The 15,496-nt window shown below is 45.6% G+C and overlaps 1 protein-coding gene across 1 annotated transcript in view; it reads right to left on the bottom strand.

Annotated features, from left to right (window-relative positions):
• Window positions 1–15,496, bottom strand: part of LOC138262384 (kinesin-like protein KIF19) — a 696,763-nt gene that overhangs the window by 582,816 nt on the left and 98,451 nt on the right. Inside the window, exon 5 of the mRNA XM_069212284.1 lies at window positions 525–719. Within this exon, the coding sequence (XP_069068385.1) occupies window positions 525–719 (195 nt within the window). The remainder of the gene's footprint in view (window positions 1–524; window positions 720–15,496) is intronic.

The raw sequence follows: 15,496 nt of genomic DNA, 5'->3' as shown, positions 1-15,496 counted from the left end.
ATAATAGTGTTGCCCTGGGTATACCATACTGGTCGCAAACACAGATATGTCCTCTGAAGTTTAAAGTTAATAACAATGGAAGTGGTAGGGGCTGGGACTGCAATGCATTCTTCATGGCCGCCCACTTCCCATCTGTGTTGCTGCCAGAGAAAGAGAAACACAATAAATTATCTAGTTATCTAAGATACTTTCACTGTATTACAATTTCGTAGGTGCTCCCCTGAAAGTTCAAGCTCAGGCAGAGATAAATAAACACAATTATCGCAGCTGCCTGGAGGGCACCCACTTTTTTGTGGAAGCACACAATATCTGCCAAATCACAACACGTAGTCCTGGCTCCTAACATGAGGGTGGAGCCAAAGCCCCCTCTTGTAATGCTCACATAATTGTGTGGAGACAACTGCACTGTCAAGCCAGGCCATAAAAAGCAATGTGAGTAGCTTGGAGGTCGTCATTCAGTGACCCAATGTATATACTTCATTGCCTACAAAAGAAATGTATATCGTGCTATCATTTAGACTTACCTGAGATGCTCTTTCAGACCCTGCCAGGTCTATCATAAACAGTCTTCCCACCCGCGCTTCCTCATTGTTCTCCTTCACTCTGCACTTCTGCTTCACTTTAACCTGCAGCACTGCATGTGACCGTGAAGATGTCTTGTTAGCAGCCGTTGGTTCTTGGGTACGTTGTTTGTTTCCTTTAGTTAACAGGTGCATGATCTGCATTGAACAAACCATAGGTAAACTTAAAGATGTTCACTCTCAGAGTTCCAGATGTTTCCTTCACTTTCTCCCACACGCTAAAGTTCATTTAACACCTAAGAATCCAGAAAGAATAAAATGTTTCTTTATCTTGTAAAGCTTAGTCTGTAAACCCTCTCCTTAATACGTGGTAACCACACCACCAAGTGTAAGCAACAAATGCTGCTTCTATAGCAGTTTAACAGAGCTGAACACGGCCAGGACAATGGAGTAGCGGGCATCACACGCGTACAGAGCGCTCCTGCAGTTGCGTGAATCACTGTCAGCACACTTTTACGAGAAAAAACAATTAGTGTTTTGTTTTCACCTAACAGATGAGGCATTGGTGGAGAATGATTGACGATGGGAAACAGGCTCAGCGACGTAACAAAGATCCCTGCAGCTCTGTGGTTTCGGTGGGACTCCAGTCTTCTACACATGAAGGAGGGGACTCAGTCTGTCCCGTTATCAGTACATGTCTCGTAAAGCAGCTGCAGTGCGTAGTCTACTCTGAGCTGACACGGGCTGACTCAGAAGTGCAGAGAAACAAAATAACTTTTGTTTCTCTTTCACTCTGAGCCTGCCAGACCCCTTAACAGCTTGTGGGGGCCTCCCTCGTGGAACCCATCCTCCACGGAGTACCGCTGGTCTGAGAGGGGAAGAGGCTACACAGAAGATATTGAGGCAGAGGTAGGATGCTACGTTTCCAAGAAAAAGATATGGACATCTGTTCAATTTAACATTTTGCAAAGGACCCAACATGATTATTAAGTAGAACCTTATATGAAATCATCTGTAGTCATTTTAATATGACCTTTCTGTATTCGTTTATTTAAATTGTCTACCAGGGAACAGTAGGGCAGCTGTATAACACATTTAAAGTGTGTTCCTCTTACAATACCTGTTTAAAGTATGTACTGATAGGAGGAAAAATACCAACATGATTTTTGTAATTGTTGTACCAAGCAGGACGTTACAATATGGCTCATGACGATATAAAACCGCTCAGGTGGTAACTCTATGCAGAGGATGTGTGCAACTCCAGAAAAATAAACAGGATTCTTCTCAGAGGTAGTGGAGGGTCTAAAATACAGCTAGAATGTTGAAAGAGTGCTGAAGGATGTGAAGGCGTGATTGCACATTGATGATTTTGGTGAGTGAGCGCCAAGAAAGTGGACCCCTCCAACACCAGCCTTTTTCTTAATGACAAGCACAGGGATCTTGTTTTGTTAATGGTGTACTGTAAGGGGACAGGGATCGCATTTTAAAAAAATAATTAAATGCAGGCATGGTGTCTTCCACCCACGCAATAAGCCAAGGGGAGGTGCCCAAGGCAGAAGTTACCCACGCCGGTACGGGCTATCACATACATCTGCACTATTTTCTCTGTGCATTTTTTTTATTATATGCTCTGTCTAAAATACCAGTAATGGGACTATCTGAAGGGTCCTTAGATGTGAATTTTAGGGAAGCACACATTAGGCCACAATTAAACTGGTGTGGGTATTTTATGGGATAAAGTATCCCCTCATACATTATAAGGATATTGCCAGTCACTGAGGAGCTCCCAACCATACAATGGAACAAAGATGAATGACAAGATCTATTATAAGATTATGGAACTCAGAGGTGACTTGCAACATCCTTACTACATACTCCAGGAAGTACGTTATTGCTTTTAATATGTGGTCACACCATTACCTTACCCACAATCCCCTTAATTCCTTGGTGTGTAGCCCTTTCATAAGAAAGAGAAAGCATGTTTGTAGACATGAAAAATAAAAATAGAACCTCCAGTGCATAATTAAACGCATCTAAAAAGCTGTTTGATATTTATTGCATAAAGATATTAGAATTGGTTTAATACAAATCAGTTTTTTAAAGGTGTAGTGGCTGTGAATGTATGGAAATATGCAGAAAGATTTTACTTTTTCCATAACTACCTTAGGAGGGCAAATAAAAAACATGTTGCTATAAATTTCCTCTTTCTGCTTATCATGGTACAGCTACAATAACAGAGCAGAAGAATGAAAAGCAATCTCTTGTTTTCTTTCATGAAAGAGCTGCTTTAGTTATGATCCTTGACCTGGCCTTTCCCCTGGCTGGTGGCTCTGGCAGCAGTCAGAACTAAACTGTATTACGTTATTTAAGATGAGTTCCGGATTAGTTTCTTTATAATAAGAGACTCAGTGCTACCCAAATCTCAGATTATAAAGACATTAGAGGTGGGCTTTGAATACAGGGATTACAGAATGCCATGTATTATATATAGATATACACACATATACAAACACTCACATATATGAGCTTGCCTAACATCTTAAAATCTGTCTTTGTGTGTATATATCTCTACATGTACATGGGTGACATGGCCAGACACCTATGATGGCAGGTGGACTATTCTAGAGGTCCTGAGCTGTGCCCAGGAATTTCCCTCATTTGACACCATTCTGGCTGAGAATGACACCCATTTACTAAAGGGGTGTTGTCCTATGCCCAGGCTGCCCAATGTGAGGGTTCTGAGGTGGGCAGAGCTGCATGGAGGTGGAGAGTTGTCACTGCCGACCCTGTGTGGCCGAGTGAGCGATGGGGCCCGCTCTACAAATTCTGTTGCTGCCCCACTCTCTTCCACTATCGGAGCGAGGTTCTTAGACCACAGAACTAAGTGTATGGGTCCTCCTTCTCCTTCACTGCCAGTCCTGATAGGGCCACCTGACAGGGGCCCGAGAGTTGCCTGGTCGCAGGGGAGGAGAAGTTCTGGTGGCAGCAGAGCAGCGGCCATGCCTGGGCCTTCGAACTGTAGTGCAGTCTCCCTGCGCAGCCCAACCAATGAACGCTTTAACGTCTGCCCACAGTCGCCGAGCCAGGGCAAATAGAGCGTCTCTCTCTGAGGCAATGACGGAAAAGCCGCAACCCCCAATTTTGCACTCCCCTCCTCTCTTTTGATTGCTACATCTGGGCTGTGTGGCCTGGCTCCAGGGACCTCCTATCCGCTTGTGGGGGGCAGTAACTAAAATGAGGCGACAAAGCACCAGCCATGTGCAAGCCATAGGAGGTGAGAGCACCTTCAACCTGTCCCCACTGCAGCACTCGGCTTAAACCTGTGATTTTGGTCTGGGAACAGGCCTCGCCTGTCACTATGATGCCTGGATTCTGAATTTCCCTGCGGGCTACTGGCCTAACTCCCTGCTGGATTAATGATGCCTTTCTGACTGGATAGCCCTGTGGACCTCTTCCACATTGTTCCTGAATGCCCACTTGCCCCCCCGGAATACAGCGCTACTGGTGCCAAGAGGCCTGCATGTGGGGGCCACACCGTGTGCCACTTTGGCCTGCCTAATAGTGCATCCACATATTGCAGCTACCACACTGACTGTTTGCTCAGATCACTGGAGTGCGTGGTACATGTCTCTCTCAGCAGGAGCACCCCTTACCCCATGCACTGCCCCCATTACCAAAAATCAATGCAGGCTGAGCCTGAGATACCTTAGGGACTGTCTCCTTCTCTTTTGCTCCCAGGTGGGTGTTCCAAGTGTCAGTGAGGTGAACAGTGGTCCAGGTGGCAGTGGCTGTGAGCTGACTGTGGGTGCCATATCACTGCTTGGAGAACCTTGTCAAATCAGCACATTATGTCACTCCAGGGCCCTTCTTTTGCTGCTCTTCCACGCTACATGGGGATATCACGGGTTGCCTCACATGCACAGGAACAGCCTAGATACAGGGCCGCACCAGCTCTCAGGCAAGGAGTATGCAGTCTGATGGATCATTGGCCCACATGGCCAGGGACTATAACCCACCCACAGTGTCAGGACCTGCTCTAGAGAAACTAGATTTGATCCTTCAGGAAATAATGGATTCAAGAGCTGTCATAGAAAGTCGCAATGGGGCCCTGGTGTCTGACTTAGGTATACTCCACAATGATCACTGTACGTTTTCTGAAAGAGACAAAACTGCAGAACCAGACCTGGAAACCTTGACTCTGCAGCAGAAGGCTCATGGGGCTGAGCTTAAAGACTTTTTTCCCAAAATGCCTATTACACAACATAGCTAAGGATACTGAAGATAGGGTGCTTCCAAATAATGTACGTGTTATTAGAATGCCTGAAGGTGCAGAGGGCACTAATGCCTCTCTGTTCCATGAGAACTGGTTGAAAACCAGGGTCGTCCTGCAGGTTCTGTCAAACACATTTACTGTAAAATGTGCACACAGGCTGCCCGCACGTCGTCCCCCGATGGGGTTGCCTCTACGACCCATCGTTGCCCAGATATTGAACTACAGGGACCGTGACACTGTACTGCAGAAAGCCCATGAGAATGCTCCTATAGAAATGGACAATACCACTGTTGCCCTCTTCCGGGACTATTATCTGGCTGTCCAAACTCAATGATCCTCCTTTCTTGCCACCAAGAAACAACTTCGCTCAAAAGGCCTGCCATACGCCTTACCGTTCCCCGCACGTCTCAGGGTCATGCACGATCAATGAACCCTCTTTTTTGACACTTTGGAGTCAGTATGGGACTGGCTGGAAACTCACTACCACAATGCTCATCGGCCTCCACTCTCCAAGATTCCGAATGGCTCTGCATGGCACTTTCCTCAACACTACCTGTATGGAACTCCTCCATGGCCACCATCTTCCACTGTGGCTCCTTCTCCACAACAGATGCTGGAGGAGTGCCGTGCAGCCATTGCAACAGTGACCTCAGCCAGGTAACAACAGTCCTGTTTCCCCCCAACCAGCTCCTCTAGCAGTGCAGCATCAGACTCAGACTCCAATGCCAGTGAGCTCTCTTCCCCTCTGTGACTCCCCAAACATCAGACATCATTAACTGATCCCACACCTATGGCTATCATGGACCCTGCTATTTGTGGTTAATTGAAAGCCTTGCTGGCAAATAGGGACTAACCTGTTATTCTGAATATACGTATCTTATTATATCAATTGCTCTGCTGTTCAATAGTGTGATTGTCTTCTCTCTCTTCACTTCTCATTCCTGGGACACTCCAGTGGGAAGTGCATAGAAGTGCTTAATGGTTGGCACTCATGTAGACATAAACTGTTTGTTATTTTGGCTAGACTGGCCTTCTTCCATAGGAGTTGCAACAGTTCCTGCTTCATTGGGTTATGTTTACTTTTATGGCCGAACAAATGTTCCTCGCTAGACCAAGTATTGGGATTCACCTGTTGGGGGTTTAACTTCTGTTAAGCATTGTGTATACAATTGTTGGGGGAGGTGGAGGTGGGGGGGGGGGGTCATGACACACATGATTCCTGTCTGTGCTATAAATGTCCACAGTTCTGAATGTTTTTAAAATACTAACATGGAATGTCAGGCATTGGCTCGGCTCATAAGTATCATCGTGGTTGATCCCAGCTAGACAGTCGCAAGGCACATATTGGCTCCTTACAGGAGACACACCTCTTCTCTGCTGAATCTGCAAAATTATGTGTGAAAAGAAAGGGGCAGCTGTTTGTAACAACCTTTGTGGCCTATGCAATGGGGTAGCGGTTGGGGTGCGAGCGGGTAGCCCGTTCAAGATGGGGTCGTCAAGGGTAGATGTTAATGGCTGTTATGTGTTCATACATGGAAACTTAGATGGCAAACCAGTAGTGCTGGGTAGCGTATATGCCCCGAATTCAGAACAAGATGTTTTCATCTCACATCTCCCAACCGTACTAGCTGACTGTCCCCACTTCCCATGGCTATTTGGAAGAGACTATAACCTGTCATGGGCACACATTTAGACTCCCTTACCTAGTGCTCCACCATTCAAAAGAGCCAGGGCATTGAGAGATTGGGCATCAGGGTGGTCCTTGTCAGATACGTGGAGGGAACATAACATGTGGCTGCGAGAATACTTCTTTTATTCACCACCATACAATCTACACTCCCGAATTGCCAGGATTTTTTTCACCACAGCTATGGTGGCAAATGTCATGGACTCTGCATATTTAGAGAAGACCCTCTTAGATCACAGTCCCCTTGAGCTTACTCTGTCCTGGGGCTGGGTTCCTACCCCATTTGCTACGTGGCGTCTATGTTCTATTCAACTGGAGGACATTGTCTTTAAGGACACACTGGTCACTGCTATCAGCAGCTATTTCACATAGAACGCTGACACTCCATCCTCCCCCCTAAGTGAATGGGAGGCGTTCAAGCTGACAATATAAGGGACATCAATAGCAGCAATGTTGGGAGCACACAGCCATGGTGACATTAAACATCCTGAAAAACAGCTGGGGGTGTTGGACCACGAAGCGGCTCATGATGTTTCCCAGGGCGGATGACCTACAGAAATGTTGCATTCAATATGCAGAGCTCTTGGAGTGCATGATGGTCATAGATTATAATAGATACTTGCAGAAAATACACATAGAGGGTGACAACGAAGGAGTGCTACTATCACGTATGATTCATCCACCTCTGTCCCCCACCCCCATTCTCTCTGTGCGCACTCCCATGGGTTTATTACATACGACAGGTAGACAATAACTCTGCCTTTAGGGAGTATACGCTCAACTTTACGGGCCCCATCCCCCCTTCCCCACTACCATTGTCACCTTCTTGGATGAATTGCAGTTTCCCCAGATTGCAGGCCCTCGCTGGGCAGAATTAGATGCCCACTGACTCACCATGAAGTCCCTAATGCAATAGATAAACTCTCCTGCAATAAAACTCCTGGACTGGACAGACTCCCTGTTGAATTTTACACCACCTACACAGCCCACCTGCGATCACATATGGATAGATTATAGAAGACATCCCTGCTGAAACCTGGCTGCGACCCAGTAGACATCTACTCCTACAGGCCACTGTTCCTACTGATGACAGAATACAAGATACTAAGCAAAGTGTTAACAACTAGGTTACTTTCCGTTACCAGACCTGATTCACACAGATCAGAAAGGGTTTGTACCATGCCGTAGTACCTCATTAAATATTAAACATCTGTACCAGGTGATGAGGTGGCCAGGGATACCTTCCTTACCACGGGTTGTCTCTCTCTCTCTTGACCTGCAGCAGGCATTTCACACCTTAGGTTGGGGCTACATTTGCCACCCTCACTAAATTTGGCCTCCTTCAGACCTATATTAAATAGATTAAACTCCTTTACACTGATCCCACGGAAAGGGCACGAACTGGCCCCACATCTCCTCCAGTGATCCCATCTTTCGTGGCACTAGGCAGGGTTGCCCATTGTCTCCCATACTTTTTATATTAGCAATAGAGCCCCTAGCAAAAAGTATCAGACAGTTGGCAGCTGATTGGTGTATCTTACAGTGGTCTCAACAACATTCTGATTCTATGTATGCAGATGGCACGATCATATATGTACAAAGCCTTGCTAGGGACCTCACACCTCTAGCCTCCATGCTCCAATTGTTTGGGGATCTCTCTGGTCTATGTGTGAACCATGCCAAATCTTATGCTTTTGCCTTCCTGGACTGCCCCTTGGGGGACACCCAACCAATGTGCCTACACACAATACCCACACCTCCACATACTTTCTGCTACATTGAGCTACAGATATACAGGACTACTGCAGGTCTACTGGATGGTAACCTTTATAAGGCAATTATCTCCCTCCACTCACAGGTGTGGGTCTAGGTCACACTACCACTCTCAGTGGAGGACCTGCTGGCACTCTCAAAGATGGTGATGCTACCCCGTCTTTTATACTTTTCTGTCAATCCGCATGTAGTGGTGCTCATGATCTGTTTCAAACAGCTTAATACTCTACTTATTGATTTGATCTGGGGAACAGGAATTACAGCTGCCACCGACTGAGGGAGGGAGTGGCAAACCATATTTTCAGGCTTATTGTTATGCAGGTCAGTTGTAAAGGCTGTCTTACTGGCTTGCAGGGCTCCACCTAATTTAAATAGACTTCACTCCGCATATGCTGCGAATGGATAGACTGCACACACTTCTGCTACCAGCAGTAGCATGCCCCCGTTGGCTACCACTACTCTTAATTAACGTGCTCACGTATTGGAAACAGGCCCTGAAGTATAAAGCCTCCCCTTCTCTGTATGCACCCAATATACCACTGATGGGACTGCCGACACCGTTGGGTTAACTCATGGCTGCTGGGTTGGAGCCTTTGAATTGCTGAGTATTCACACAATTAGGGACATGTTCTTTGACGGAGGGCTTGCAACACACCAAGACCTCATAGATGCACATGGACTGCTAAACTTCCTCTTTCTCTCCCATGTCAATGCCTCTCGTTACATTTGCAGGCACTGGATGTCAAAGGGGGTGGAACCACAGACAAATTCTTTCATGCAAGCAGTGTTCGAAATGGGCAATGGTTGTCATCTAGGGAGGTGGCTGCACAAAGGCTTGCGCACACATTTGCACATTTCCTTAGCTCCCCTCCGAATTCAGTGGGAAGAAGACTTAAGTTGAATACCTCAACACAATTCCCCGTAATTTCTGGTTCAATTTCATCCAATTTTCACTGCTACACAGAGCTCACTTTACACCCCTCAAGATACACAAGATATTCCTCGAGGCACCCTCAGTTTGCCCCAAGTGCCAAACAAACCTGGAAGATCTAGTGCACATGCTTTGGTCATAACCCCTCTTTGCAAGCCTATTGGCCAGACTTACATACTGCTCTGGTGGATGTGGCGGGGTTCCCTTCTGGAACTCACTGGAACATTGCCTGCTAGGTTTATACCCACCCAAACACCTCAAATATCCTGTCACTATTTGTGAATCTTGCACTTTTACTAACTAAGCGGCAGGTCACTAGGTGATAAAACCCCCCTTGGGCCCCTTAGTGACTAGTTGGCGATATGAAGTTATACGCTGGAGCACAGCTGAAGGGCAGGCCTTGCGCAGGGAAGAATACCACGACTAAGGAAGCAGCACATAGACATAGAGTGGGATGCCTTTCTGGAAACATTTAGGTCTCAGGCGTACGAGAGTTAAACATCCTCCAGGAAGTGGGCAAGAACTACTGATATACTTCCAGGGTCTCCCACTGGGACCCCACTGGGACTGCAGCACATTGGCGAGACAACTTACCCACTCGGTGTGACCGCAGATCCATGTGGCCCTCTGAACTGGGTTCCCCTCCCTTCCTCCCTCCTCACGGCCCTCCTACTTAATACCATATTATGAAAACGTGCATCACACAGAATATTAATTGTGGTTAGATTGGGGGTATGCGGTTGTTTTTCCGATTCCTTTTTATATTTTATTCTTTCATCCTTGGAATTACAAATGAACTGTATATTCAGGCATGGATACACCACACATTCTAATATCGCCACTTGACCACGTTTATGTATCTTTGTGTTATGTTATATCATTCACTGAACACTGAGACGTGCGGTATGTATGTCCTGAGATTTATAACTATTGTGAATGTCGATATCAGATGCTGATATCTATCTTTTTCCTCCTGAAAACGAATAAAATCTGTTTTAAAACAAGCATTTGCAATGCAACGGGTCTCGTGTTTGCTCATGTTAGAGCTAATAAGTGTTGTAAACTCCTAACCGGACTTTTCACTCGTAATGAAACCTATCCGCAAAAGTGCAATTATGTACGTAACCGGAAAAAGTGCAATTAACTGTGTAACCGGGTCGATATTATGCAAAGCACTCGACTTCTGCCAAGCGAGATCGCGCTGTGAAAATAGAGAAAATGTAGTCCACGAACCGGACGGAAAACAGCAAGCTTTGTATGTTTTCTGTATTTGGTCGATGCACTCGAGGAGGGCTAACCACCGGAAAAGGCATGACGTATGCGTGCCTTCCACTAATTAAATCAAGCAGATTCTAACAGGCAAGCCCACGAACCAATGAAAGACACTGACGTGACGTGGACCGGGCTCCGAGCCCTTTTTAATTCCTAAACGCCTCGCTTAGTGAAACACATGCGACACAGGCTCGACCCTAAAAAAATATCTACATGTATATTTACAGTAGATATCAATACACACATACAAAATCCGGGTTCAACATTTTAAACAAACAACAATGCTGTGCAGTGAAAAGCAGAACAAATGACTGTGAGTGACAAGGTGCAGGGTTTGCTTTTTCGTGTTATCTCCTGGTACATTCAGCGGTTGTGTTTGTGGGGCTCAAGGGAGGACAGGAAAAATAGTACTGGGTCACAGACCATATCTGGCTCTTGCGGATACACCAGTGAAGAAACTCTAGAGAAAATTAATACAATCTTGAGTACTGTGGTTCAGGGTGAGCAGGAGGGGGAAGAAAGGCAATGAGAGCTTGCGAAGAGGGATCCAGGTCATTCATAAGCTACAATACAGCTCTGGAGCCAGCAGACCTGGAGGAGCCAGGCTCTTCACCCAAGGACCCAAAGTGCTAGATGAGAAAGCTCTAGGATCACTAGTCCAGGGGCATAGCTATCAGTGGTACAGCTACTGCTATGGTACCGTAGCCCAAAGGTGAGAGGGTGGGGCAGAGTGCATTTCACCAGCTGTAATTTATTTAAGAGACCACCTTTCCAATTGGAATGATTTTCTTCATTGTGATTGTCTCCTGTTTGGCTCTGTTGACTCTTTCTGAGAGTGTAAGATAATGATGGAGAGTGAGACAGAAAGGACCCTAAGCAAAACTGTGACAGCCAGAAAGTAGAGCAGGGGTGGACAGACGTTCAGAGTCTGTATAGATAGGGCTCAGCAGAGAAAAACAAAGAAGAGAAGGGGAAACTAAAGTACAGATGGTGAGAGAGGGGGAAGGAAGCAGTGATAGGAAAGAAAAGTAAAATGACAAGAACATTTGAAGTAGATACCAGGACAAAGAAAGCAGTCACGAGGTGCTATATGGCCAAGGACAGCTGGAAAGTTGCTAGAGAATCGAGGGTGGGAATACAAAAGAGAGAGAAAAAGGGGTGAAGGAATGGAGAGGGTGAGGATAAAGACCAAGGAGATACAAATGAGATAGCATGAAAGGAAGAGCCGAGACAGTGTGAGAAATGACGCAAAGGAGATTAGAAGAGCATAAAGAAAAGGTAACAATGGGATGGGAGAGAAAAAGTAGAATATATAAGTGACAGAGAATGGAAGGAAAGGGAAAGGCTGGGAGAAGAATGGGGAGAAATATAGGATGGTCAGAAATAATGGAAAGAAAGAGAAGGGAAGTGAGAGGGAGGAAAGAGATATGAAAGAGAAAGAGAGAGCGCAATGGAAAGGGGAAATTTGAGTGTACAGAGAGAAATGGAGTGCATAAATAGAGAGGGCAAAGAGGAAAAAGACAAAATGGGAAGGGAGAGGACAGAAAAGTAAAAAATATAAATTGGAATGAGAAAATAAAAAAAATTAAAAAGACCTGTAAGCACAGACGTCCATTGAGTACACTGATGCTCATCAGAGGAGTGAGGGGCTCTTTACCTAAATTATGTCTGTCCTTAATATCGACTTCGGGTTCAAACAGGCCCATTTTCACTGATTGCATTAGGCCTTGACATGACACCCTTGCCAAAAAACAGCTCTACACTGCATGGAAACACCACCTTCTCACTAGTGAATATGTAGCCCAGATCCCAGCCTGGCTACATGCGCACAGTGTGATTTTCAGACAAAATACATTAGAAGCTGTGGGATAAGCATGTGCCACAGGATTCAAAAACACGATAATTAACAGCTTAGCCTGTATCAAAGCTCAAAGATGACAAGAACCTGTGAGGCTAACATGCAAGGTGTGTGTTCTAAGTAAGTATGTCTTGGACACAAGGAGATCCTTACTCTCTAAGGGCATCTCTCAGAATTTTAATAATAAATATCACACCTAAGGCCTACCATATTCCTCCTTAACCTGATCTATAGACAATTAGGTCCCAGATAATGTGCCAAGGTACCAAAAAATTAATCTGCTTGCCAGCAAGAGGCCTTGGAGTGAAAGAAATCAGAAAACATGTAATATTTGACAAAGGAAGATATTGGAGCCAGTAGAAAGGCCACTTTCATCTGAGTCGGACTGACCTTTGTGGAAATCCAGAGGTTTTTTTACAACATGCTGATATATCAGGAATGCAAACAGGGTTGAAGTTGACTCAGTCAAGTCTAGTAGATACTGCCTGCATATAACTTATTCTGCCCGGCCCTAGCATTTTAGAGGCACCAAATCTGCCACTTTCCACGAAACCTACTACAGACTCACAGTTAACACTACAAGACAGTAGGCAATACAAGTGCAAAAAGCAGACATATCTCTAAACTTCGAGCAATGCCATATCTCTTCATCAGGAGGCTTGGTATACTTCACAGTTGTTCTTCAGTAACTTTAGCAAACTGACCGTAAGTCCTGCTAACACTTTTGTCATTGCTACCCCAGATGTACAGACAGCTGGTAATGCTAAACTCTTTCTCGTCTGAAAGTGCACAATAAAAGACTTTAAAATGCTAAGAGATAAGTGAAAGTAGGCAGGATAAATGAGTACACTGGCATAATAGTCTACTATTTTGGGGATATGTAAATAATGTTAAAAAAAGATTACTATTAAATGCTGAAATGGTAGATAGCCATGCCACCACACATTCATACCAGGGTCTGCATTAGAAAAAACACCTAAAATAGGGCAGCTGGAACCCTGTGATGGATAGACCACCACCTATGTAAGACTGCCATTAGATTGGGGCTTAACTTTTAGAATCCATTAACTTCCTCATCCTGAGTTACTGGCATTGCTCATTTTAATAACTCTGGGATGTGGAATCACTGGAATTACCAGGTCGTACACCCAATAACTCAGACTAAGGCTTTAAATGTAAAAGAGAACTGGCAGCAGGGGCGGCTTCTCCATTAGGGTGGAAAAGCGTCACCCCCACCAGCAACGGCAGCTGCAAAACCACTTGAAGAAAACAATAATAAACAATGTTTATTATTGTTTTCTTTGAAAGGGGCGGGCCACGGGGGTGACATGCACTGATGCTGTGCACTCCCCATGGCTGCACATGTATGTTTGGCCGGCATGCGCACAGGGCTCTCTCCAGCCCAGCAACACAGCTGTTGTGCTGGAGAGAGCCTGCACAGGCTCCCAGTTTGCCTGGGAGCGCCCTGGCTGGGCGCACCCAGCTAATCCTGATGCTGCTCTCAGCAGCGTCAGGATTGGCCGCAGGGCAGGCTGGGAGCCTGTGTCTGCAGCAAGAAGACAGAGGAGCAGAGCGGAGTGGCACGACGGAGAGGAGGTAAGTGGGTTTTTTCCTTAATTAATTATTATTCAATCCCATCCGCGCGCCGCCCTGCCCCTTCTGCGCTCCGGAACCTCCACTTACTGCCAGTGTCGTAGAATGGGAGCTGCATGAATTTATGGTAGACTAATTTGCTCTGCCAAATGTAAATGACCCACTTAATCTTCACCTTTTGGTGCTAGATTTAATTGGCATTTGCACATCCCTTACAAACCTACTCCCTAATTTAAACGTCAGTGAGGGGAACATACACTCAGCCACTAAAGTTCAATTCTGTCAATAAAACTACTATTATAATTAAAAAAATATGAACACAGTTTGGTTTTCACTATGCAATGTATGTAGAGCATGCACATCCATCAAGTATAACTTTTTTCTCTGAGACACTGATTATATCACAGAACTTCCTGCTGACGTCATGTGGATACAGGCTCCTACAGGGTGATTGGTGACTTAGGGCCAGATGTAGCAACAAAACAGCAACAAAACATTTTGCGAGTAATGCAGAAAGGTGTCTCAGACACCTTCTGCGACTCGCTATGGGGTCGCAAAGACCCACCTCATGAATATTAATGAGGTGGGTCTCAGTTTGCGACCCCATAGCAGGTCCAGGCACTCACAGGGATGGTGGCCTGCTGGAGACAGCAGACCACCATGTCCGTGACTGCTTTTTGAATAAAGCAGTTTTTCTTTTTTCTTTTTGCAGCCCGTTTTCCTTAAAGGAAAACGAGCTGCAAAAAGAAAAAATTCCGAAACCATTTGGTTTCGTTTTTTTCAGAGTAGGCAGTGGCCCATAGGACCACTGCCTGCTCTGAAAAAATATTTTTATTGGCATTCACAAAGGGGAAGGGGTCCCATAGGGACCCCTTCCCTTTTGCGAATGAGTTACCATCCACTTCAAGTGGATGGTAACTGCGAGTTGGTTTGCGACCGCATTCGCGGTCCCAGAGCAACTCAGCATGGCGATGCGGTTGCAAATAGGAAGGGAACACCCCTTCCTATTTGCGAGTCGCAGCCTCAAATTGCGAGTCGGTACCAACTCGCAATTTGCGGTTGTGCATCGCGTTTGGCCTTTTGCGCCTCGCAAACTGCGTTTTTCGCAGTTTGCGAGGCGCAAAATGCTTCCTACATCTGGCCCCTAGTATATAGACGTAGTAGGGTAGGGGTCTTCATGATTCCTTATAGGCGGACCCCCGAATGTTTCTTTACACCACTGAGCATGCTACGACTTGGATCAACACTACAACCATCATGGTCAGTTGCTCCTACTCTTGCATCCTGGCTGTCTGCGAGTTCTAACTTGTGGAGAGTTTCGACAGCATACAGATGAGAAAATGCAGGTTACAGCTAGCTCAAACGGATAAAATGTACTGAAGAAACTCAAATGTAGTGCTTCAAAGTGGCAGAGCAGAGCAGGTTAACAGGTCACCTTTCGTTTATTGATTTATGTTCTCAGGTATTAAACTGGAATTTACTGTACCTTCAGCATGAACAAATCCTGACAAATTTAAATGTAACTCAAACAGAGTGGGAGTAATAGTTCATTTAATGATTCGTCAAGCATTTTGCTTCACTATGTAGG

The sequence above is a fragment of the Pleurodeles waltl genome, chromosome 10 (assembly GCF_031143425.1).
Source record: "Pleurodeles waltl isolate 20211129_DDA chromosome 10, aPleWal1.hap1.20221129, whole genome shotgun sequence".
Lineage (NCBI taxonomy): Eukaryota > Metazoa > Chordata > Amphibia > Caudata > Salamandridae > Pleurodeles > Pleurodeles waltl.
The sequence above is the reverse complement of the archived record's forward strand: the minus strand, read 5'-3'. Positions and strand labels throughout refer to the sequence as shown.